Source organism: Onychomys torridus, chromosome 1, assembly GCF_903995425.1.
Source record: "Onychomys torridus chromosome 1, mOncTor1.1, whole genome shotgun sequence".
Classification (NCBI taxonomy): Eukaryota; Metazoa; Chordata; class Mammalia; order Rodentia; family Cricetidae; genus Onychomys; species Onychomys torridus.
Genome location: NC_050443.1, coordinates 120,725,697 through 120,747,847, shown reverse-complemented (window position 1 = coordinate 120,747,847; position 22,151 = coordinate 120,725,697). Strand labels below are relative to the sequence as shown.

Genomic DNA, 22,151 nt, shown 5'->3' with positions numbered 1-22,151 from the left:
CCTGTCCCTAACACTTCAGGAGTGTGCCTCAGTTAGGTCAGGTCTCCCAGCTTATGGTTCTTGTCCCAGCACACAGGGGCATGCCTGTAACCCCAGCCAGACCCTCACAGGAAAACTATAGGGTGTTTGTTTCTGTGGCTAGAAGGGCTTATTCAAATCCTGCCCTCCACAGGCTCTGGGTGTGAGCTTCTGCTGTGGGTGGGGAGGATTTACATTTCCCATAACTGGGGCAGGATGGGCTGCAGGGGACCCAAGGAACCAAGGAGCTATGCCTGGCTACATGAACCAGGTACAAGGGAGGGGACTTGCCTATGGCTACACAGTGACCCATGGAGGCTGCCTTCATATAGGGTCATACACTGAAAAGTCAGGGTGACAAGCCACTCTTGGTCTGGAGGCCCAGAGTGAAGCCCAGGTATCCTGTCTGCTTTCTGATGCCGTAATAAACACATGGCCAAAAGCAACTTGAAGAGGAAAGGGTTTATTTCAGTTTGCGGTTTGCAGTCCATCATGAAGGGAAGTCAGGGCAGGAACTCAAGGCAGGAATCCAGAGGCAGGAACTGAAGCAAAGTCCATAGAGGAATGCTGCTTACTGGCTTGCTCCTCATGGCTTACTCAGCTGATTTTCTTATAGAACTCAGGACCCCTTGCCCAGGGGTGCTACTGCCTGCAGTGAGCTGGACCCTCCCACATCCATCGTTAATCAAAAAAATGTCCCACAGACTTGCCTATAGGGCATCTGATGTAGGTATTTTCTCAGTTAAGCTTCTCTCCTCCCAGATAACTTTAGTTTACATCAAGGTGACAGAAAAAAAATTAACCAACACACCAGGTGAGGGAGGCCACAAAAACTCCTGCCACAGCATTTAGAGCAGACTCAAGAAGTTCCTGTCTGCCCAAGCCAGACAGGCTACTGGAGGAGCCTTCCTACCTCTGCCACCTCTGAGAGTCCAACCTCCAAATCTCCCCCACACCCACCTTGGGTGAAGAGTCCATCCTAGTCGATGCAACAGCTTAGGATATCCCAATTATACCTACAGCAACATAAAACAGTGCTCCTGCACTAAAAGCACTAAGAGTTAGTTTAGTTTATACTGAGCAGGTATGAGTGGCTATGGCCAATGAGGCTCCAAAGGACATATTCCACTCTGGCCACAGTTGCAATAATCTTTGTAGTCACAGAACAAACAACAATAGTAAGTTGAGACATTTATCAAATGCATTGTGGGAAGACCAGGTAGGCAGGTTACAGTGGGGAATCTCTGCTATAGGCCTCAGATGCTGTCTGACAATGTTTGGCTTTCGGGTTAGTGGAAGTTTAGGGTATGCTGAGAATACAGTCTAAAGATAGACCGAGATCATCTGGCCCTTGGCTCCGTAGCATTTCAGCTTCCACAACCAGGACATTCTAATAAGTCGGTCATCTACAGAATCTTCACCCCAGGTAAACTTTAGTTTACATCCGTAAAGATCAAATTTCTATAGCAGGTCATGTGCACGGTACCAGGGGTTAGGGTTCAGATGTATCTCTTGAGGGACATTTTCTTTGGGGGAAGCACCATAACCATGCTGGCTCCAGAGGCATGTGGGAAGGACCTTGGTCTCAGCCCCGGTCCAGGTTTTCCACAGGAGGCAGGGAATAAACCCTCCTAGTACTTATACCACCCTGCCCCCTCCTTCTCAGCCCCTGATATATACAGGCATCTCCCTCCAAAACATGCAGGGTCTGAATGAAGTACTATCATGCAGGCATCCCAAAGCTGGGCACATGGGACAGCCAGGCAGACCTGGGAATCATGGGAAAGTGGTGTGTAGAGACCTGTCCCAAGTCAGACAGGCTGTGTTCTTCCTCCCTGGCTGGACACCTGCTTTCAGGAGGGCAGACATAGGAGCCAAGGCATGATGAGGGCAGGGCCATGCTGTGCCCTAGAAATTTGGGGAATCACCAGAGAAACACAGGAGACCTATAGGAGACACAGATGAATATCACACAGGCCAGTCCACTCAAGTCACTACAGTGAAGGATGGAGCTAAGGAGCTTGGCCTGGCCAGGTAGGTGGGTGGATGGGAGGGAGAAGACCTGATCCCAGTCAGGGTGAGAGATGCTGTAGGCAGCCTCTTCATCCTTTGTTTGCCAAGGTGGGAACTTGAAGGGAAAGAGCCTGAGGATCTCCTCCCTGTCCCTCCTGTTCTTCCCATTGCCCTCTTCACTTGCTACCCTGCACAGACTTCCCTTCCTGACTTCCATCCCCACCTCCCATTCTAGCCTTCATCTCTGCCTTCCTTTCCTGGCCTCCCCTCCCTGAACTTCCCGGTCCACCAAGGTCCCTCCTTTTCTCCGCTTTATCCGCCCAACCCTTTTGCATCTGAACTAGGTCATTGCCTTCTTACTTACCTACTCAAGTGCAAACCAGGATGTCCTCAAACCCTGTCTGGGGCAATCTAGGCTGTGGCTCCCTTGGGTTGGAAAACTGAATACCTTACCTAGTGTTTGGGGGTTTCTAGGACGTCCCCTGCAAAATCCTCTGGAGAACCGTGACAGGCATATTGGAGTCCAGACGCCCGGAGTTCGGTAAGTGTGGGGAACAGAGGTAGGCAGGTGGGTTTGCTGTGCCCCTGTCCTGAGTGGGGAATGAGCCTAACTCTAATCACAGCTACTGTAAGGAAGATGGTAGAACCATGGCAGGCGGGGTCAGCAGGTGGACAGCCACCTCATGTCAGCTGGGATTAGTCATCCTTGTCAAGTGGGGAAGAGGATGGCTACTCCACTCTCTGGGTTCCATCATCTGTCTCGTAGATAAGCCACCATGCAAACTGCCCAGAGCTCCTGCCCTGGAAGCCCCCCAGATACTGATGATGGGTGGGAGCCAGTTCTATGCCGGGGAGAGATCGACTTTGGAGGGTCCGGGAAGAAGCGAGGCAAGGTAGGGGCAGCATGCACCTGGGTGACATCCACTATGCCTGGAATCCCCAAGTCTTACTTCCTCCTCAAAGCCCTGGGACCTGCTCACCCTGGGGCCATTCCTTATGATCTGAGTGCAGAGTCCCCGAGCAGATGGACAAAAGTTGAGAATTGCTTCCTGCCCTTGTGATAATGGGAACCTTGAGGCCCAGGACTCCTGCCTCACCCCCGACTCATGAGGGGAAGATACACTGCAATGGCCATACCACACAGAGGCCTTACCCCAAGAGGGGTCTAAGGCCTGCCCTCCTATGGCATGGCCTGCCCTGTCCCATGCCCAGAGTCCTTCAAGAACTCCCTCCAATCTAACATTTACCATAGGCCGGGAACCCCCCCCCCCCCAGTGCTGCCTACCTGCCCCTCGACCCTGAATCCACCTGCCCCCATCCTGCAGTTTGTGAAGGTGCCAAGCAGCGTGGCCCCCTCTATGCTCTTTGAACTCCTGCTCACCGAGTGGCACCTGCCAGCCCCCAACCTGGTGGTGTCCCTGGTGGGCGAGGAGCGGCCTTTTGCTATGAAGTCTTGGCTTCGGGACGTCCTGCGCAAGGGGCTGGTAAAAGCAGCTCAGAGCACAGGTAAGGCTTGCCCTGGGCTGGGCCTGCCTGGCCTGATGCCCTGCTTGCCACTGGTGTGTGTGTAGGGGGGCATTCTTTGGTGACATTTCCCCTACTCAGCCACCTTTGGTGGTGCCTAGGGAGGCCATGGGTGCAGGTCATGGGAATGTGGTGCAGGTGAACTTAAAGGCGGTCGCAAGCTGGTCTGTGGTGTGCAGAAGCTGGTCCTCCCTGGGAGCTATCCACTCCACTCAGGCCATGGCCTCCCACTGGCATCAGTTCACTGAGGAGCACCTAGGCTGTGTCCCCACACACCACGCTTGGGGAGCACCTGCCTACTCGTAGATGTCAGAATCAAATCCCTGGGCTTTATTTTGAAGACATACGGGTTTAGGGAATGCCCTACTTTCATTTCTGCTGAGATAAATACCTTGACCACAAGCAACTCAGGGAAGGATTTATTTGCCTTACAATTCCGTGTCACAGCTCATCAAGTCAGAGATATGAAGGCAGAGATTCGAAGCAGATAGTCACATCCCATCCACAGCAAAGAGCAGTGAGAATAAACACATCTTTACTTGTTCTCATCAAGCTGTCTCCTTTTATGCAATTCAGTGCCTAGGGAATGGTGCCACCCTCAACGTGTGGGGTCTTCCTACATGACTTAACAACCAAGACAATCCACCACAGACATACCCACCGGCCAAGCTGATCTAGATTAAGATTCTCTTCCCAGGTGATTCTGGGTTGTGTCAAGTTGATGGTTAACACCTGAGCAGCACAGGGTTTTAACAGTTAAGAGAGCATGTACTGCTCTTCTGGGAGACTAGAGCTCTGCTCCCAGCACCCATGTCAGGCAACTTGAAACTGCACGTAATTCTAGCTCCAAGGAGATTCAACACCTCTGGTTTCCTCAGGCAACTTCACTTATATGCATATACTAAATACACTTACACCATTGTTTAAAGATATATTTATTCTTGTATTTTATGTATACACCAGGAGAAGGAATCTGATCTTATTACAGATGGTTGTGAGCCACCCTGTGGTTGCTGGGAATTGAACTCAGGACCACTGGAAGGGCAGTCAAGTGCTCTTAACCACTGAGCCATCTCTCCAGCCCTATTTACATCATTTAAACAAATAAATTAAAACTAACCAGCACAGGCAGATGTCTCAGTAAAGAGCTGAGATTAGTCTCCAGCACCCATACAGAAAGTTGGGCATGGAGGCATGTACTTGAAATCCCAACGCAAAGGGAAACAGACAAGCAAATCCCTTGCTTTTTTTTGTTTGTTTTTTGTTGTTTTGTTTTGTTTTTTTTTCGAGACAGGGTTTCTCTGTAGTTTTGCACCTTTCCTGGAACTCACTCTGTAGCCCAGGCTGGCCTCGAACTCACAGAGATCCGCCTGGCTCTGCCTCCCGAGTGCTGGGATTAAAGGCGTGTGCCACCACCGCCCGGCAAATCCCTTGCTTTTTGCTGGCAGGCCAGACTTGCCAAACCAGCGAGTTCCAGGCTCATCAGAGACTATCTTACACAGACAAGATGAACGGCACCTCTGGCCAGCACATGTACCTGTCCCCACACAGGTGTCCTGCACACACAAACATCCACCCGGCAACAGGGTTGGAGGTTCTGAGCCTCTCACTGCAGAAGTGCTAATAATAAAGGAACATTTGCAGTCAGATGCAAGTGGGAACTTCGTCATGGGATCCTTGCCCAGAACAGACTACAGGGCAGCATCTATAACAAATCTTGGGAAAAGTTACTATCTACCACATACACACCCTCTCAGAGCCTTAGTCTTCCCATCAGCTTCAAAGTGGTCCCCGTAACTGGGCATGGTGGTACATACTGTACTCCTAGTAAATGGAACGCTGAGGCAGGGGAGTATGATGTAGTCTAGCCTGTAACTTGAACTTACAGTCTAGACTACATTATATAGACCCTGTCTAGGGGAAGGGGAGAAAAGCATTTCCCATTACCTGATTCCCGGGTCTCTGACTGTAGATATGACTAGGGGATGGAGTTAAGCCAGCCAGCTGTGAGAACTCCAGGACCTTTCTCTCCCAACTCCCTCCCATAGGTGCCTGGATCCTGACAAGCGCCCTCCGTGTAGGCCTGGCCCGCCACGTTGGGCAGGCCGTACGTGATCACTCTCTGGCTAGCACATCCACCAAGGTCCGTGTAGTGGCCATTGGAATGGCCTCTCTGGACCGTATCCTTCACCGTCAGCTTCTAGATGGTGTCCAGGTTAGTGGCAGGTTCATGGGTCCATGGCTGCTAGAGCTCGGTAAGCATGGGTAGGTAGAGGAAGCTGTGGACAGGCTGAAGGGCTGTGTTACCTGCAGAGGTTCTGAAAGCATGGAGAGGTGGGGGATAAAGATAGGCTTCAGTGGGGAGAAAGACATTGGTTCCTCGGGGCTCAGCACTCCCCAGCAGGTGGCAGCATCACTCAGGAATAAGGGTGGCAACCTGCTGCAGGCCTCTAGGGAGCTAGACTGATAGCACTCTGGGCCCAGCCTAGATAGACGGCTGTCCTCAAGTTCTGCAAAATCCTGTCCAGGTGGCTTCTGCTCTCTAGTATTTGTTCACATCCCCCACTCTGTGGACTGTGTAAGGCATAACCAATAAGAAGCCTAGGAGGCCCCACTGAGGTGAAGTCTGGACCCCAGCCCAGAAGAGTCTAGAAGGTGGAGCTTGCACAGCCCTGGCCCCAGCTGTTTCCATGGTTCACTCATTCCAGAGAGGCCCCCCGGCCCAACAGTCCAGCCTCCCTCTGCCTGAGGGGTGGGGACTCTGAGGCCTTGCTGAAGCCTTGCCCAGGGCTCCAGCATGGCGTGCACAGCACAGCATAGCAAGGCCCAGCCAAAGCTGCTCCTGAGGTCTCCACTTCCCCATGTCTTCCCAAATGCTTGGCACAGGAGGATACCCCCATCCACTACCCTGCAGATGAGGGCAGCAACCAGGGACCACTCTGCCCCCTGGACAGCAATCTCTCCCACTTCATCCTGGTGGAGCCCAGCACCCACGGGAGTGGGGACGGTCTGGCAGAGCTACGGCTGAGCCTGGAGAAGCACATCTCTCAGCAGAGGACAGGTTATGGGGGTAAGGCTCTCTCCAGCTGCACAGAGCAGCATCTTGGGGATGTGGACATGGTGATATGATGCACACTGGCAAGAACTTCATGGAGAGTGGGAAAGGGCCTTCCAGGAAGCACCCCCTCCCCCTGCCACATGCCTGAGCACACAAGGCCTGGGAAGAAGAGCTGGTGGGGTGGGATGGGAGAGTAGCACAGCTGGGCAGTATGGCCCTGGCTAGGCAGCCACCTCCTGGCCAGATAGCAGGGCAGCTGCCACGGTTTTAACTGGCATTGTTCTAGCTGCAGACTCTGCTAGCCAATAAGCCTTCCAAGAGGCACAGTCCCCTCCACTGCCACCAGGGAGCAGAAATGCCTGGAGGAATGGGTACAACTGTGGCTAGTGGAGGAGGGCATAAAAGAGAGATGGACTGGGGAAATATTAGTTGACAAACAATATTTATAAACTACTATACCATCGCTTAGAACGTGTGTGAATGCTATATTAACAAAGAACAATGCAATTCTTTGGTGAAGCCAGTCCACGTTAACAGTGGAAACAGACCTGTGTCTGACACCACAAAGATATCACAGAGACCCCGGCAGTATGGAGCTGCTCCCACCAGCTACTATCCCTTTGTTGGCCCAGTGTGTCTCTTATGATGCAGAGCGACTCTGTCCTATGCTGGTAGAGTGGCTATCTAGCCATAGCATGGCTGCCCTTGTGATGTGGTGGGTGCCACAGGCTTCATTTCTTTCAAGTTACTTTGTACTTACTTGTCACATGCCTGCCCTGTACAGTACAGACATACAGTTAAAGTCCTGAGCCTATGGCTCAGGGATTTGGTACATTGTCTTGGTTCACCCTTGGTTTGAAAGAGAGAGGGGGGGAAAAGCCACCAGGGGCTGGGGATGTAGCTTGGTTGGCAGAGTGCTTGCCTGCTGCACACAAAGTTCTGGATTCAGTCCACAGCATGGAATAAACCAGGCACCCTGGCACATGCCTATAATCAAAGCACTCTGGAAATGAAAGCAGAGGGACCACCCTAAACTACATTTCAAAATCAGGACCAGACTGGACTCTGTCAGACCCTGTTGTTTTGTTTTGTTTTGTTTGTTAAATAAAAGGAAGGAAGGAAAAGCCAGGTGGTGATAGCACACTCCTTTAATTCCAGCACTTGGAAAGCAGAGGCAGGCAAATCTCTGTGAGTTCAAGGCCAGCCTGGTCTACAAAGTGAGTTCCAGAACAGCCAGGACTGTTACACAGAGAAACCATGTCTCAAAAAACAAAACAAAACAAAAAACAAGGGGAAAAAAAGGAAGGAAGCTTTTCGGCAAGGTGTGCCAGAAACATGGTAGCTGGGGGAGAGAAGGGGTCTGAAGTTGGGGGTGGTTGCCACACCTAATGAGGAGGACCTGAGTTTCTCACTTTCTGAGCATCAAGTGGTCTCATGGCTGCTATGCCTACAGGCACCAGCAACATCCAGATACCTGTCCTTTGCCTGCTGGTCAACGGTGACCCCAGAACCCTGGAGGTAAGCACAGGGAGGGAAGAAGGGCCTGACTGGAGCCAGGGAGGATGTGGTGGCTTCCCAGGGTGGCATTGAGGACTGAGGCACTTCTTAAATGTGCATCTGAATGCCACTCTGCCTCCCCAGAGGATCTCCAGGGCAGTGGAGCAGGCTGCCCCGTGGCTGATCCTGGCAGGTTCTGGAGGCATCGCTGATGTACTTGCTGCCCTGGTGAGCCAGCCTCACCTCCTGGTGCCCCAGGTGGCTGAGAAGCAGTTCAGAGAGAAATTCCCTGGCGAGTGCTTCTCTTGGGAAGCCATTGTGCACTGGACAGAGCTGGTGCGTGCTTCCAGGGGGCTGCTATGGCCATCTGCTGCCTCTGTCCTCCTAGCAACCCCTGGGTGGGAATGTTCTTCTTGAAAGCCCTGCCTATGCCCTCTCTTCCCATCCCATCTTGGAATTATCTGGGTCCTTGTGCCACAGTAAGACTAGGCAGCCAGCCAGCCAGCCTGTCAGGCTGTGGGTGGTCCTGAGCTAGGCTTGTGGGTCAGTGGGGACAGGGTGGCTCATCTGAGGACCCTTCCAGGCTCCATTCAGACCTCAGGGCTTCTTCCTGGTCTTAGCTACAGAACATTGCTGCGCACCCCCACCTACTCACTGTGTACGACTTTGAGCAGGAGGGTTCCGAGGAACTGGACACTGTCATCCTCAAGGCACTTGTGAAAGGTGAGCCAAGTAGACCTGCCCTCAGAGGCAGCAGGATTCAGGTAGGAAAGATGACTCACACATTCCTGAGGCCTTTCTATCAGGGGCTTATAATCTAGCCTCCGGGCATTGTAACCAGCACTAATTCTGGAATGTTTCTATTACCCCCTCCCTAAAAGCCTTAGCAACTTCACCTTGTCCCCAGGTCCTGGTCCCCTACCTGCTTTTTGTCTATGGATGTGAGCTTTGGGGCCACTGTACGTGAACAGAATTACCACCTACATTGCTTGTACCCAGTTTCCCTCATGAAGCGCAATGTCCCACAGACCCATCTCCATGGCAGCCAGAGCCAGGAAGTCCTGACTTTCCAAGGCTGAGTTCTAACATTTACTGTGTAGCTGTACTGTGGGTCTGTCCACTTGGACACTGATGGAGATGTTAGATTACAACCCAGGCTTGTCGGGGCAGTGGGGCTGGCCTAGAACACAGGCTGGAAGCTGGGAAAGGCAGTGTTGGGGAAAGGGTAGGGCATACCTGAATAAGGGGCCACTCCAAGAGGACCTGGGGCACCTGGGACTGAGGATGTGGCTCAGTTGGTAGAATGTTTGAGCTGGTGATGATAGCTCATGCCTTTAATCCCAGCACTTGGGAGGCAGAGGCAGGCAGATCTCTGTGAGGCCCAGGCCAAGGTGGTCTACAGAGTGAGGTCCAGGACAGTGAGGGATACACAGTGAAACTTTGTCTCAAAAAAAAAAAAAAAACCCAAAAAACAAAAAGTTTGCCTAGCATATACAAGGCCCTAGGTTCAATTTCAGCACCACATAAATCAGATTGGTAGGCAGGAGGATCAGCAGCTCAAAGTCATCTTCAGCTATATAGCAAGTTCAAGGTCAGTCTGGTCTACAAAAGGGCAGCTCTGGATTTAGCCATTCCCCTTCCCAAGACAGTGAGGCCCAGGGAGCCATATACAGGACCACATGTAGCTTTCAGTGAGTCACAGTCTCATGGAGGCAAAAGCCTGATGCTCTTTGTTCTGTGGTTTGGGGATAACTGTGACCTCCAATGAAAGTGTGCAGCCATCCCCAGGGAAGAAATGTGCCTGCATGGGAATGTACCACCCTGCCCTGCTCATGGGCATGGAAATGTTGGCCAAGGGGCTATATTACTGAAAACATGCTTCTGCCTCACCAGACTATATCCAGGGGGTTCTGGGATGTTGTCCCTGAGTGTTTAGTCCTGTGCCTCTTGCTGCTGTTCAGAAGCAGCTGCCAAACCATCGAGTCCTTACAGAGGTCCCCGCCTCCATCTCTGTGGGACTCACTCCCGCCCACAGCCTGCAAGAGTCACAGCCAAGAGGCCCAAGACTACCTAGACGAGCTCAAGCTGGCTGTGGCCTGGGACCGTGTGGACATTGCCAAGAGTGAGATCTTCAGTGGGGACGTGGAATGGAAGGTGCCTCCCTACCCAGAACTGATTAGGGAATGCACTGAGGCCCAAGGACGTGAGGTAGCAGGGGTGTCATCTAGGCCCATTTTGCCCCAGCTGTTGCCCTGGGGGGGATCAAAATGGTGCTAGGGAACCCTCCAAGTCCAGACTGGGGTGTGGGAGTCCTGACACTCTTTCTGTCAACTCATCAGACCTCTCCTATCCCTGGCTCCTGAGGCCAGCATACTCTGCTGACCCATGTCTGCCCCAGCTTTAGGGTACAGGTTGGGGTGCTCAGGGGAGGATGTCCAGTTCCTCTTCCTCCCTCTTACTGTGCTGATCTTCTCCTCTACCGGGTGAATTCAGTCCTGCGATCTGGAAGAGGTGATGACTGATGCCCTAGTGAGCAACAAGCCTGACTTCGTGCGCCTCTTTGTGGACAGCGGTGCTGACATGGCCGAGTTCTTGACCTATGGGCGGCTGCAGCAGCTTTACCACTCTGTGTCCCCCAAGAGCCTCCTCTTTGAACTGCTGCAGCGTAAGCATGAGGAGGGCCGACTGACACTGGCTGGCTTGGGTGCCCAGCAGGCCCGGGAGCTGCCCGTTGGACTGCCTGCTTTCTCGCTCCATGAGGTCTCCCGTGTACTCAAAGATTTCCTGCACGATGCCTGCCGTGGCTTCTACCAGGATGGGCGCAGGTTGGAGGTGAGTAGAGCTAAGTTGGGCCAGGGTATGCTGGGAAGGCTGAATGTTGATGTCCTGTTCTGCAGGAGAGGCGGCCCACAGGCCAGAAGTGGCTACCAGACCTCAATCGGAGGAGTGAGGACCCTTGGAGAGACTTATTCCTCTGGGCTGTGCTACAGAATCGTTATGAGATGGCCACATACTTCTGGGCCATGGTGAGCAGCTACCTCACTCCATAGCTCCCTTGACATCCTAAGAAGCAGACTGGGTAATATTGGGACAGTTGGGCCACCTTCTAAGACCCTTGTCTTTCCATCTTCCAGGGCCAGGAAGGTGTGGCTGCTGCTCTGGCTGCCTGCAAGATCATCAAGGAAATGTCTCATCTGGAGAAAGAAGCAGAGGTGGCCCGCACCATGCGCGAGGCCAAGTATGAACAGCTGGCCCTGGGTGAGTGACAGGTAGAAGGTCTCTGCTTCTGTTCCCCTGTAGACAGGGGAGTGGCTGTCTACAGCAAGTGGCTCAGGGTGACCCCCATGGCCTCCTGTGTAGAGCAGAACTCAGGGCAGTTCCTCAGGTTAGTCAAAAATCCCTAACAGGGAGATGGAGATGTTAGAGCACATGATAGTCATGTACTGGTCCCTACCACAGAGTGGAAGCCCTTTGTGTCAACTGAGGCCTTCACAATACTAAGAGGGAAGGGGAAGGGCCAGAGAAGGTCAGAGGTTGGGAAGGTCCCTGGGGCCAAAGCAGGGACTCTAAGTGGCCCTGTAGCATAGGAGGCCTGGCTGGACCCTAAAAAGTAGATATAGGATGTATGCTGCAGAGAACGGGGACCCAGGGACCAGGCATCAGCACCCCATCCTAGCAGCTGGCTTCGTGCACAGATCTTTTCTCTGAGTGCTACAGCAACAATGAGGACCGTGCCTTTGCCCTGCTGGTGCGCAGGAACCACAGCTGGAGCAGGACCACTTGCTTGCACCTAGCCACTGAAGCTGATGCCAAGGCCTTCTTTGCCCATGATGGTGTGCAAGTGAGTGGCTGATCAGCCTAAGGATGGCTTGAGGATAAGAAGGGTTGGTGGGGCCCAGGTTACCTACCCAGGACACTGAGGTATCTCAGCTAATGTCCCAGTTTACAGCTTCCAGCCCATGCCCAAGCTACGTAGGGGAGAGACCAGGAAGAGTGGCTGGGTTCCAGCTTCCTTCATCAGGGATGCTTTTCTAGCTTGGTTCTTAGACACAGCAACAGCTGTTCCCAGTTTGGTTGTCCTTAACCCCAATCCATAATTCTGTTCTTGAAAGGTTACAACAGGGCTGGGGATGTGGCTCATTTAATAGAGTGTACAGCATGCATGAAGCCCTGGGTTCGATCCCCAAAACTGAATAAATCAGCTGTAGTGGTCCGTGACGGCAATCCCATCACTAGGGAGGTAGAAACAGGAGGATCAGGAGTTCAAGGCCATCTTAAATATCCTGAATTATATGAGGTTGCCCCCAAAGAAAAAAAGAAGGGAAGGAAGGCAGGCTGCAAACAGTCAAACACATGCTCCTGGAGAGTCTGACGTCCTGCCAGAGCAGGTGCTCCAGGAGGGGGCTTGAGAGGGGTCTGGGAAGAGCATTTCAGGCACAGGGCCCTATGTGAGTGAAAGTGTGGTGATAGGCATCCAGAACATGTGACTTTATTCTAGGCATTCCTGACCAAGATCTGGTGGGGAGACATGGCCACAGGCACACCCATCCTACGGCTGCTGGGTGCCTTCACCTGCCCAGCACTCATCTATACTAACCCTCATCACCTTCAGGTTGGTTTATGCAGGTGCCAGAGTTTCTCACTGTTCCCACTTCTCATAGCCTGATGGCCAGTTGACTATGTGAGTCCTCCTCCTTCTCGGTGGGCCTAGTACTTCCTTCTCTGTGTGCTTCGGATATCCCACCCTGTGTTGCAGTGAGGATGTCCCACAGAGGATGGACCTGGGAGATCTGCAGGAACTGGACAGCTTGGATGTGGAAAAGAGCTTCCTGTGCAACCAGGGCGGCCAGTAAGGGGTGGCAGGGTGGTGAAATGGATAGAGGGGGCCGGGAAGGATGGAGTGAGGGAAGATAGAAGGAGCAAGGAAAGTGGGGAAGACAGAATGGGCCCAGAAAGACAGAAGGTAGGAAAAATGGAGCGGGGGAGGGGGGGGACTACAGAAGGGACAGAGTGGGTCCCAGAAGGATAGAGAAGGCTGGGGAGCATGAAGTTTAAGAAGAATGGAGGAGGCTGGGAAGGATGGAGAGAGTAAGGACTACCATTCAGCAGTGGCCAGTGGCTAGACACAGGTAGACAGAGGCATGCTCCCATAGGGGTAGCGTGGTTAGGTGCCTCTTCACCATGGTGACCTCCTCCACACCCACACAGATTGGAGAAGCTGACAGAGACACCAAGGGCTCCAGGCGATCTAGGCCCACAGGCCGCCTTCCTGCTCACACGGTGGAGGAAGTTCTGGGGAGCTCCTGTGACTGTGTTCCTGGGGAATGTGGTCATGTACTTTGCATTCCTCTTCCTGTTCACCTATGTCCTGCTGGTGGACTTCAGGCCACCTCCCCAGGGGCCATCTGGGTCTGAGGTTACCCTCTATTTCTGGGTGTTCACACTGGTGCTGGAGGAAATCCGACAGGTCAGTGGACAGCATGGCCTACTCCTGGGCTCTGCAACTCAGGCTATGGTAGATGTAGCTCCAGGTGGGGCCTGCTCTGGGGGGCGCCTAAGACTTTGCACCTATAGAACAAGACCACTGTGTGGCCTTCTTGTCAACCCAGTCTGCTGCATCATGGCCCTGGTCACAGACTGAGCCCCAATCCCAGCTCCAGACCAAGCCCTTATCTTGGATAAGCCCTGATCCTCGTCACAGAGTCTTGATGTTGGTCACAGTCAGAGCCCTGATCACAATCACAAACAGAGCTAATTTCAGCTCCATCCTGAGCCCCGATCCCTGTTCCAGATTGGTCATGATCATGATTCCCTAGTCAGAGTCTGAACCCTGACCTGAGTCATTCGCTAAGTCCAGACATGCAATGTGAATTGACCCTGAGTTTTAGTTACAGACAGTCCTAACTCCAAGTTCAGCTTGACCTCACGTTTTGTCCCAGACTTAGCCCTGAAATCTCTTCAACTGATACTCCCAGTCTTAGCCATACACCAATGGTCCTAGTCACCAATTAGTTCTGATCAGCTTGGCAAACTGAGCCCTGATCACATGCAGATTCTACCCCAGTCTCGGCAAGGTGGACCTGGCTGCTGTAACCAGACTTCCTCCTTCTGTCAGGGCTTCTTTACAGATGAGGACACACACCTGGTGAAGAAGTTCACTCTGTATGTGGAAGACAACTGGAACAAGTGTGACATGGTGGCCATCTTCCTGTTCGTTGTTGGTGTCACCTGTAGGTCTGTACCCTCAGACGGGCTGGTGGGCAGGCCCTAGGGGACCCACTCAGCTCTCTGAAATCCTGGCATGGTCCTGGAACCTGCCTTTTGACCACTTAGCCTGTGTCTTGGGGAAAGCCTCTTGCCCTCTGTGGGTACCAGCGGCCCTACCTCGCCTTTGCCTCTCTCCAGGATGCTGCCCTCAGTGTTTGAGGCTGGCCGCACTGTTCTGGCCATTGACTTCATGGTGTTCACACTTCGGCTCATCCACATCTTTGCCATTCACAAGCAGTTGGGTCCTAAGATCATCATTGTAGAACGGATGGTGGGTCCGTGGGACCCTGACCCTTGAGGGGGGTGAGGCACTAGGACCCTAGCCTTGGATAGATGGGGCATCTTGACCCAGTGGATGGTGAGTCCTTGGGACCCTAAACCTATTGACCCCTGGGACCCCAGTTTCTGGAGAGCTGAGGAGCCCAAATGAACACTGACTTGAATGGAATTTAATTCTGGATGAGAGTGAGCTGCTGCTGTGTCCAACTAAAGGGGTGACCCCTATAACTGCAGGCTTGGGTAGATAGGACCCTAGCCCTGGGTGGAGGTGAGCCCCCTGGAACCCTAACTTAATTAGGGGTAAGCCCCTTCGGCCCTTGACCTTGAGTGGTAATGAGCCCCGTGATATCCCAACCCTGGTTAGTGGTGACAATCCTGGGATCTCCAACCCTGGATGGGGGTAAGTGCTGAAACCCCAACCAAGGCGGTGGTGAGAACTCTGACACCCTATCCTTGGCTGAGGTGAGAACTGAGGAACTCCAGCCCTAGGTGAGGGTAAGCTCTCTGGACTCCCACATGGAGGAAAATGAGCCCCTCTGAGTTCCCATCCAGTCCATCTGTGACTATGACCCCTATCCCCCTGCAGATGAAGGATGTCTTCTTCTTCCTCTTTTTCCTGAGCGTGTGGCTTGTGGCCTACGGTGTGACGACTCAGGCCCTGCTGCACCCCCATGACGGCCGTCTGGAGTGGATTTTCCGCCGTGTGCTCTACCGGCCTTACCTGCAGATCTTTGGGCAAATCCCTCTGGATGAGATTGATGGTTTGTGTTGAGCCAGGAAGGTGGGCTTGTGGGCTTGTGGGCTGGTAGGCTCCAGGATATGTGGTCTCACTTCTGTGTCACCAAGGCCCTGGCTGGAAATGCCTGAGACAAAGACATCCTACATCTAGGCCACAGGCTGGGATCCAGAGGCAGGGCAAGACACAACTGGCCATGGAGCCCCCATCTTTTCCCTGACTGGGAAGTAGGCCATAGAGATCCCAAATAGCCAGAGCTGTATTTCTGTCTGAGAGGATCTAGGGCTGGGCTGAGCCTTGTAGACAGAGGTCTTGTGAGGGGCAGAGGACGGGCAGATACTACGAGCACAGCTTGAAGAACCCAGGCCACCCTGGCCATTCCATGTGGTTTCACCTGGCCGCAGTCTCCCTGTGATCCATCTGCTCACCATTTTCAACTAAACCTTGCTTTCATTAGGGATTCATCCAACTTGTGTGTGTTGCCTGGTGGTGTCAGTGGTGTGTAGCTTGTCTGTAATCATGGGTGTCAAGCTAGGCCCTGCACCTGGCTAGGGTTGATGGAGAGCCTAGGAACTGCATGACAAGTGGGTGGAGCTGGGTACTTACAGCAGGGGCCTGTGGGCGTTGGAGGAATAAAAACCTGGAGCCAGAATGGGGACCTGTGAAGACCTAAGATGGCTAAGATTGGGCAAAGAGAGGGGTCTGGCTCATTAGACAGATAAAGGGCCTAGAGAGTTGGGGCTCAAGACTGCAGTTCCACATGGCACTATTGAGCAGGCACAGGCTTAGAGATGGGGTGCAGATTGAGGCATACGTGTCAGTGTTCATGCTAGTGTCAAGGGATTTAGATTATCCAACCATGAGGCCATGCAGTTTGGATAGTCAGTAGAGACCTGACCCTAGCCATCCTGGGGAGGCCGTTAATGAGGCCAGGTCAGCAATCATGACGCTTGATGAATATTTGTCAATAGAGGACAGTAAGACTGGAGCAAGCCCAGGCCTCCAGGAACAGAAGGGCTGGAAATTAACTTCTAATTGGGGTGTTTCCAAGCCATACCCTGGGCTGTTTTCTTCTCCCCACCCCAGTGCCTTCGGTGTTTGCTCAACCTGAGACATCACTTTTCTCGGCCATTAGCTTAAGCAGATATTGCCTGCCTCTTCCCTCCCCCTCACCATATGGCCTCATGGCCCCAATCCCTGGGGGCAGGAAGAGGAAGTTGAGTGCCTCAGCCAGAGCAGCTCTGGGGTCTCAGTTCCCTAGTATATAACTCTGGTCTCTCTTCCACAGGCATGGGGGAAGAGGCTCAGGCCACTGGCAGCCTAGAAGGGCAGTGGGATAGAAAGTCCTCAGTGTAGGCATGGAGGCCACTGCAGGGTCAGCAGAACCACTATGGATGTGGCAGGCATAGTGAGTCATGGAACAGTCTTGCCAACCCCCTCACTAGGTTCTCTAGTGCCCTTCCCCACACACTGTGTCTACTATGCTGAGAGTGGACTGGTATTCTCTAACATGCCTGTGCTCAGAGGGAAACTAAGGCCTGGGTAATTCTGGCCCAGTTTTTGGAGTAAAGAGACATGGGAGTGCTTCTCTTCACTTCCTTTCCCTTCCCTTCCATTCCCTCCACACCACACTTGCCCCTCCTTCCACCAAGCTCTGGGCATCAGGGCCAAATTTGCATCCAACTGGCCCGTGTGGGCCTTCTCAGACCTCAGGCAGATGTAGATTTACGGCTTCACAAAGGAGGGCTTGGCCACCCATCTGGGGCACCAAGAGGAGGGAAGAGAGTGGGGGAACAGCATTAGGAGCAGATTCATAGGTTGGGGGAGGGGTGGCAGCTTTGGACGGGACAAGATGGGATCTGGCCATCTCAGATGGCTGCATGCACCCCTCCATACAATATAACACTCCATTACTCACCCATCAGTTGATGTTTCAGAATAACCTACTGGGGTATCAAGGCAGGAATTTGTCCTAGAAAGGGAGACAGGGTCAGAGAAACACTAGTACACACAGGTAGACCTTGGAAGTCCAATATACCAAAAATGCACCCTCAAGCAGTCTCCCTGGAGTATCACTTGTAACACAGAGATCTGGAAGAACAGGGATAGGAAATGTCCACATGTGCATATGTTCACACCTACTTACACCACAGTGGTGCACCAGCACACAGCCTGGAGAAGACAGGGATGGAATCAGGAGTCAGGATGGCAACCTCAGCCTGTGCTGCCCAGCAGGTTTGGCCAGGTGTGGCCAGGGTGGGGACCTGCAGGAGAGAAGCATAAATGAAGGGCTGACAGCTCAAAGGGGCTAGTGCTGTGGCCCAGAGCCCTTGGGGGATACCCAGGGCCTTGGAAACTCCCAGAGTGGGCAGAGATGTCTAGAAGGCAGCAGCCTCACTCTCAACTGGGAGCCCTGGGTGGGAAAGGCATGGGCAGTAAGCCTTTCTGGGGTAGGTGGAGGAATTGTTCCATGCAATGGCAGACAGAAATGGGTTCCAGGACTCATTTACCCTCACTTCTGTTCCTCACATGGATGGACTTGACTTGCCTCCATGGCCTGTGACCTTTCCTGGAATCCTATCATCGAGGACAGATGATAAGGAATCCACCTGCTGGCTTCCACAATGGGACTTTTAGGACTTTGTGGTTCACACGGCCAGCCCTATGTGAACCAGGCCCCTGGCTGCCTAGCCAGACTTGTAGCCTAATAGCCTCAGCTTGGAACCACACTCCCAGTCTGAAGATGTCTGCTTGCCTTGCAGAGGCCCGTGTGAACTGTTCCCTTCACCCTCTACTGCTGGAAAGCTCGGCTGCCTGCCCCAATCTCTATGCTAACTGGGTGGTCATTCTCCTGCTGGTCACCTTCCTGCTGGTCACTAATGTGCTACTTATGAACCTGCTGATCGCCATGTTCAGGTACCCTCCTCCTCTCCTGGCCACCTGCCCTCACTACATCCACACTTCCTCCTCTCAGTTGGGCTGGTTTCAGGGTGCCGGCAGGGATAGGACCTGTATCCCTAGTAGAAACGACCTAGTCCCTTTCACTGCTGTGTCCATTGGGCTGGCTCTGCAGTAGGGAGCCAACACCCCAGGTCTCAGGCTCATGTTTAGCTAATGTCTATCCTGCTTCGAAGGAGGGTGAGCCTACAATGCTGGGGCTCAGGACTGTGTAAAAACCTGCAGTGAGTATACCTCCACTGCAGAACACCTGAGTCTGTGACTGAGGGCTGCTGGGTCCCTGTCTTAGTCTCTTTTCCATGGATGTGATAAAACTGCCTGAAAGCAACTTAGGGGAAGACGCGGTTTATTTCATCTTACATGCCTAGATCACAGTGCATCCCTGAGGGAAGTTGGGGCAGGAGTTCAAAGCAGGAACCACAGAGGAATGCTGCTTGCTAGCTCACTCAGGCTCGCGTTTAGCTAGACTTCATACACAGCCCTAGACCACTTGCACAGGGAATGGTGCAGCCCACAATGGGTTGGGCCCTCCTCCATCAATTAGTAGTCAATGTAATCCCCACCCTAGACATACTCATGGGACAATTTGATATTGGCAGTCCCTCAATTGTGGTTCTCAGGTGACTGTAGACTGTCAAGGTGACAGTTAAGGCTGTTAGCCTCCATCTCTGAAAGGGCTCCTAGGCCAGCTGCCCCCTGGATGCCATGGAGGATGGCATATATGGTGTGGGAGGTGAAGGGGTGAGAAAAGGAAAGTGGGATACAGGATGGGGTGGCATCTGGCATGGGAGGTGGTGCCAGGTTGAGGTAGAATGCAGGGAGAGCAGCTTATGAGGCAAGGGTTTGGCCATGTATACTGCAGCTACACATTCCAAGTGGTCCAGGGCAATGCCGACATGTTCTGGAAGTTTCAGCGCTACCACCTCATCGTTGAATACCATGGGCGACCGGCCCTGGCCCCGCCCTTCATCCTGCTCAGCCACCTGAGTCTGGTGCTCAAGAGGGTCTTCAGAAAAGAAGCCCAGCACAAGCGTCAGCACCTGGGTGAGGCCACAGGCTGGATGCCCGTGCTCCCAAGGGTCCCAGCTGCCAGAGAAGACTCACAGAAGGGACTGGGATTTCTCATCTAGGCTTTGTCCAGGCTAGCCAAAGCCCCAGGCCCATACCAGACAGCCACAGGGCCATCCTGTCTCCTTGCAACCCCAGATTATTTCTGCCATCTGCATTATGCCCTGCCTGGCAGCATCTGCCCCAGTCCCTTGCCACAGCCTGGGCCTGGGCTCTGCCCTAGGGGCCCACACAAGGCTTTCTGCTGTCTTCCACCTTGCCAGAAAGAGACTTGCCTGACCCCTTGGACCAGAAGATCATTACCTGGGAAACAGTTCAGAAGGAGAACTTCATGAGTGCCATGGAGAAACGGAGGAGGGACAGCGAAGGGGAGGTGCTGAGGAAAACTGCACACAGGTGGGGCAGCCTGTGGGACCCCAGCCTGTGGGCATAGGAGGCTCAGGCTGGCAGGTGCTATCATTCCTGTTCATGGGCTGTCCAGAGATGTAGAAAGTGCCCTGCCTGGAGGCAGGTGGACTCAGATGCAGTGGGGCTGGGCTGACCTTAGTCAGCTGGGTGTTATGAGGGGAAATAAGTCTGGGAGGGGCTCCCCAGTGCAAGCATGTGGGGGAGGGGCTCCCCAGTGCAAGCATGTGGAGGTGGGAAAATATCTAGCTTTTTCAGTAATGGGTGGGTTTTTCTGAACTGCCTTAAGGCTGGGTGAGACTCTTTAGTGCCAGTAATAGGACCTCTGAGCTGGGAAAACATGGCTGGGTCCGAAGACCCAGCACTCCAGCCTCTTGCTCTAGGGGGAGGGTGTGTGTGTGTGTTTGTGTGTGTGTGTGTGTGTGTGTGTGTGTGTGTGTGTGTAGGGGGTGGGAACATAAGCCTATAATTAGGCATCTTTCTGCAATGGGACTCTCTCTTCATCCTCTCTCAAGTCTGAAGATCCACCCCAGTCCATGCTGGGTGGTGGAGGGGCTGTTCCTTAACGCTTATGGGGACTACCTACTTTTTCTCCTCTTGCTAGGTGGTCTATCCCAAGCAGGGACAGGACCTCAATCTCTGGGAGGGTACAGTAGTGTTCCACATCCATAGACAGGCCCTAGATCAAGATTGGAAGGAGGGTAGAGCAAGAAGAGGCCATAGTTGACTGAGGCCCCGAGAAAGCAGTTAGGGCAGGCAGGCTCCCCCTTGTGGCCTGTCATGGAGGTGCCACATCTACGGCTGGCTCTGCTTTCCAGAGTGGACTTGATTGCCAAATACATCAGGGGGCTGAGAGAGCAAGAAAAGAGGATCCAGTGTCTGGAATCACAGGCAAGCCAGCAACCCACTGTCCATTCTTCTTCCTGAGGTGGGGCCATCCTTCTGGTTCTATGGGAACTACCACAGCCCCATACTAGCATCCTGATGGGCAGCATTGGGGCCTGGACAGAGTGGAAGGATTATGGGCAGGGCAGGCGAGACCACAGGGCCAAAGCATATGTTGGCCTATGCTTGTCCTTGCCCCGAGTCACTTTTGAGACCCATTGTTCTTCTAGAACTGGTCCAACAAAACCTAGGTTCACCACCACATCCTGTCACCATCCCTTATGTTCCATGGGGGAACCTGGTCCAGAATGAGGACTTCTGGGGCAGCAGCAGCCCTGGCAGGAGGGGAGATATATACAGGAGGGACCCTGTGCCAAAGTCCAGCACCTGCCTTGGCTCCTTCCAGGCTAACTACTGTATGCTCCTCCTGTCCTCCATGGCTGACACAGTGGCTCCAGGTGGCACCTACTCAAGTAAGTGTTGTTCAGGCCATGGGAATGAGGGGGGCATGGGCTCCTCCTCATTCACTGGATTAGGGAAAGAGCAAAGCTGTAGGCTGCACATCAGGTCGGCCTTTCCCATCTGTGCTGGAGGTTCCTGCTGCCCTTGGCAGGCCACTGCTCCTGAGGCACACAGGTGCACAGAGGCCTTATCACTTTCCATGTCCTGCCCTGCCCTAGCTGGGGCTCCATAGCTGAGGGTCTTTTCTCCCTTCCTTGCTCCCAGGCTCCCAGAACTGTGGTCGCAGGAGTCAGCCAGCCTCTACTAGAGACAGGGAGTGCCCAGAGGCTGGCTTGCCACCCTCAGACACCTGACATGGAGGGACCACCTGTCCTAGAGCCCCAGACCTTGCCATCTTGGGCTTCTGCGACACATCAACCTTCCCCTACACCCAGCAACCCCCAGAAATGGTCTTCTAGGCCTTGCCACAGACCACTTCTTGGACATCCCTTCCAGTGAAAATGAAAACTCATGTCTCTTGGCACCTATCTGGGAGCCCCAGCAGTGTCTTCTCCAGCTACTTGGGTCTAGGCCCCCATCCTACCCTGAGTTCCTAAGAAACACTAGTTCCTCTTAAAAACTAGTGGTTTCTTTCTGCCCTCAAAGATCCACTCTTCATCGGCGGACCAGCTTCTAGAGGGCTGGTAACCATCAGTTCCCCCACCCTTCTCCCCCCACAGCATTATCTGTGTAACCATTGACAGTAATCCCAAGATACTGTTCAAAGGTATGCAATGCTACTATAAACCCTGTGGGCCATTTCGACTCTGCTGCACTGGACCACAGGGATGGCTGAACATGCATGGCAAACACCTGGGGAGCAGGGAGAGTTACCTGACCTATTGAATGACATCTCGGTTGCTTCCATTGTTCCTCAAATTATGACCATCCAGGCTGATCCCTCCATTTTTGGGGAGACACTCAAGGCCTGGAATAGGGACT

General features: G+C 53.2%; 1 protein-coding gene across 1 annotated transcript; it reads left to right on the top strand.

Moving 5' to 3' along the window:
- Positions 1 to 2,807: 2,807 nt before the first annotated feature.
- On the top strand, positions 2,808 to 21,523 carry Trpm5 (transient receptor potential cation channel subfamily M member 5). The gene is given in 25 exon segments (XM_036174417.1): positions 2,808 to 2,924; positions 3,357 to 3,537; positions 5,604 to 5,770; positions 6,442 to 6,625; positions 8,067 to 8,131; positions 8,255 to 8,446; positions 8,731 to 8,833; positions 10,146 to 10,264; positions 10,604 to 10,942; positions 11,008 to 11,136; positions 11,245 to 11,368; positions 11,806 to 11,951; positions 12,609 to 12,707; positions 12,709 to 12,722; positions 12,867 to 12,959; positions 13,319 to 13,577; positions 14,226 to 14,344; positions 14,516 to 14,648; positions 15,243 to 15,417; positions 18,155 to 18,308; positions 19,213 to 19,394; positions 19,682 to 19,814; positions 20,642 to 20,714; positions 21,115 to 21,181; positions 21,435 to 21,523. Coding segments are annotated over 25 exon segments (3,456 nt in total).
- Positions 21,524 to 22,151: the final 628 nt, after the last annotated feature.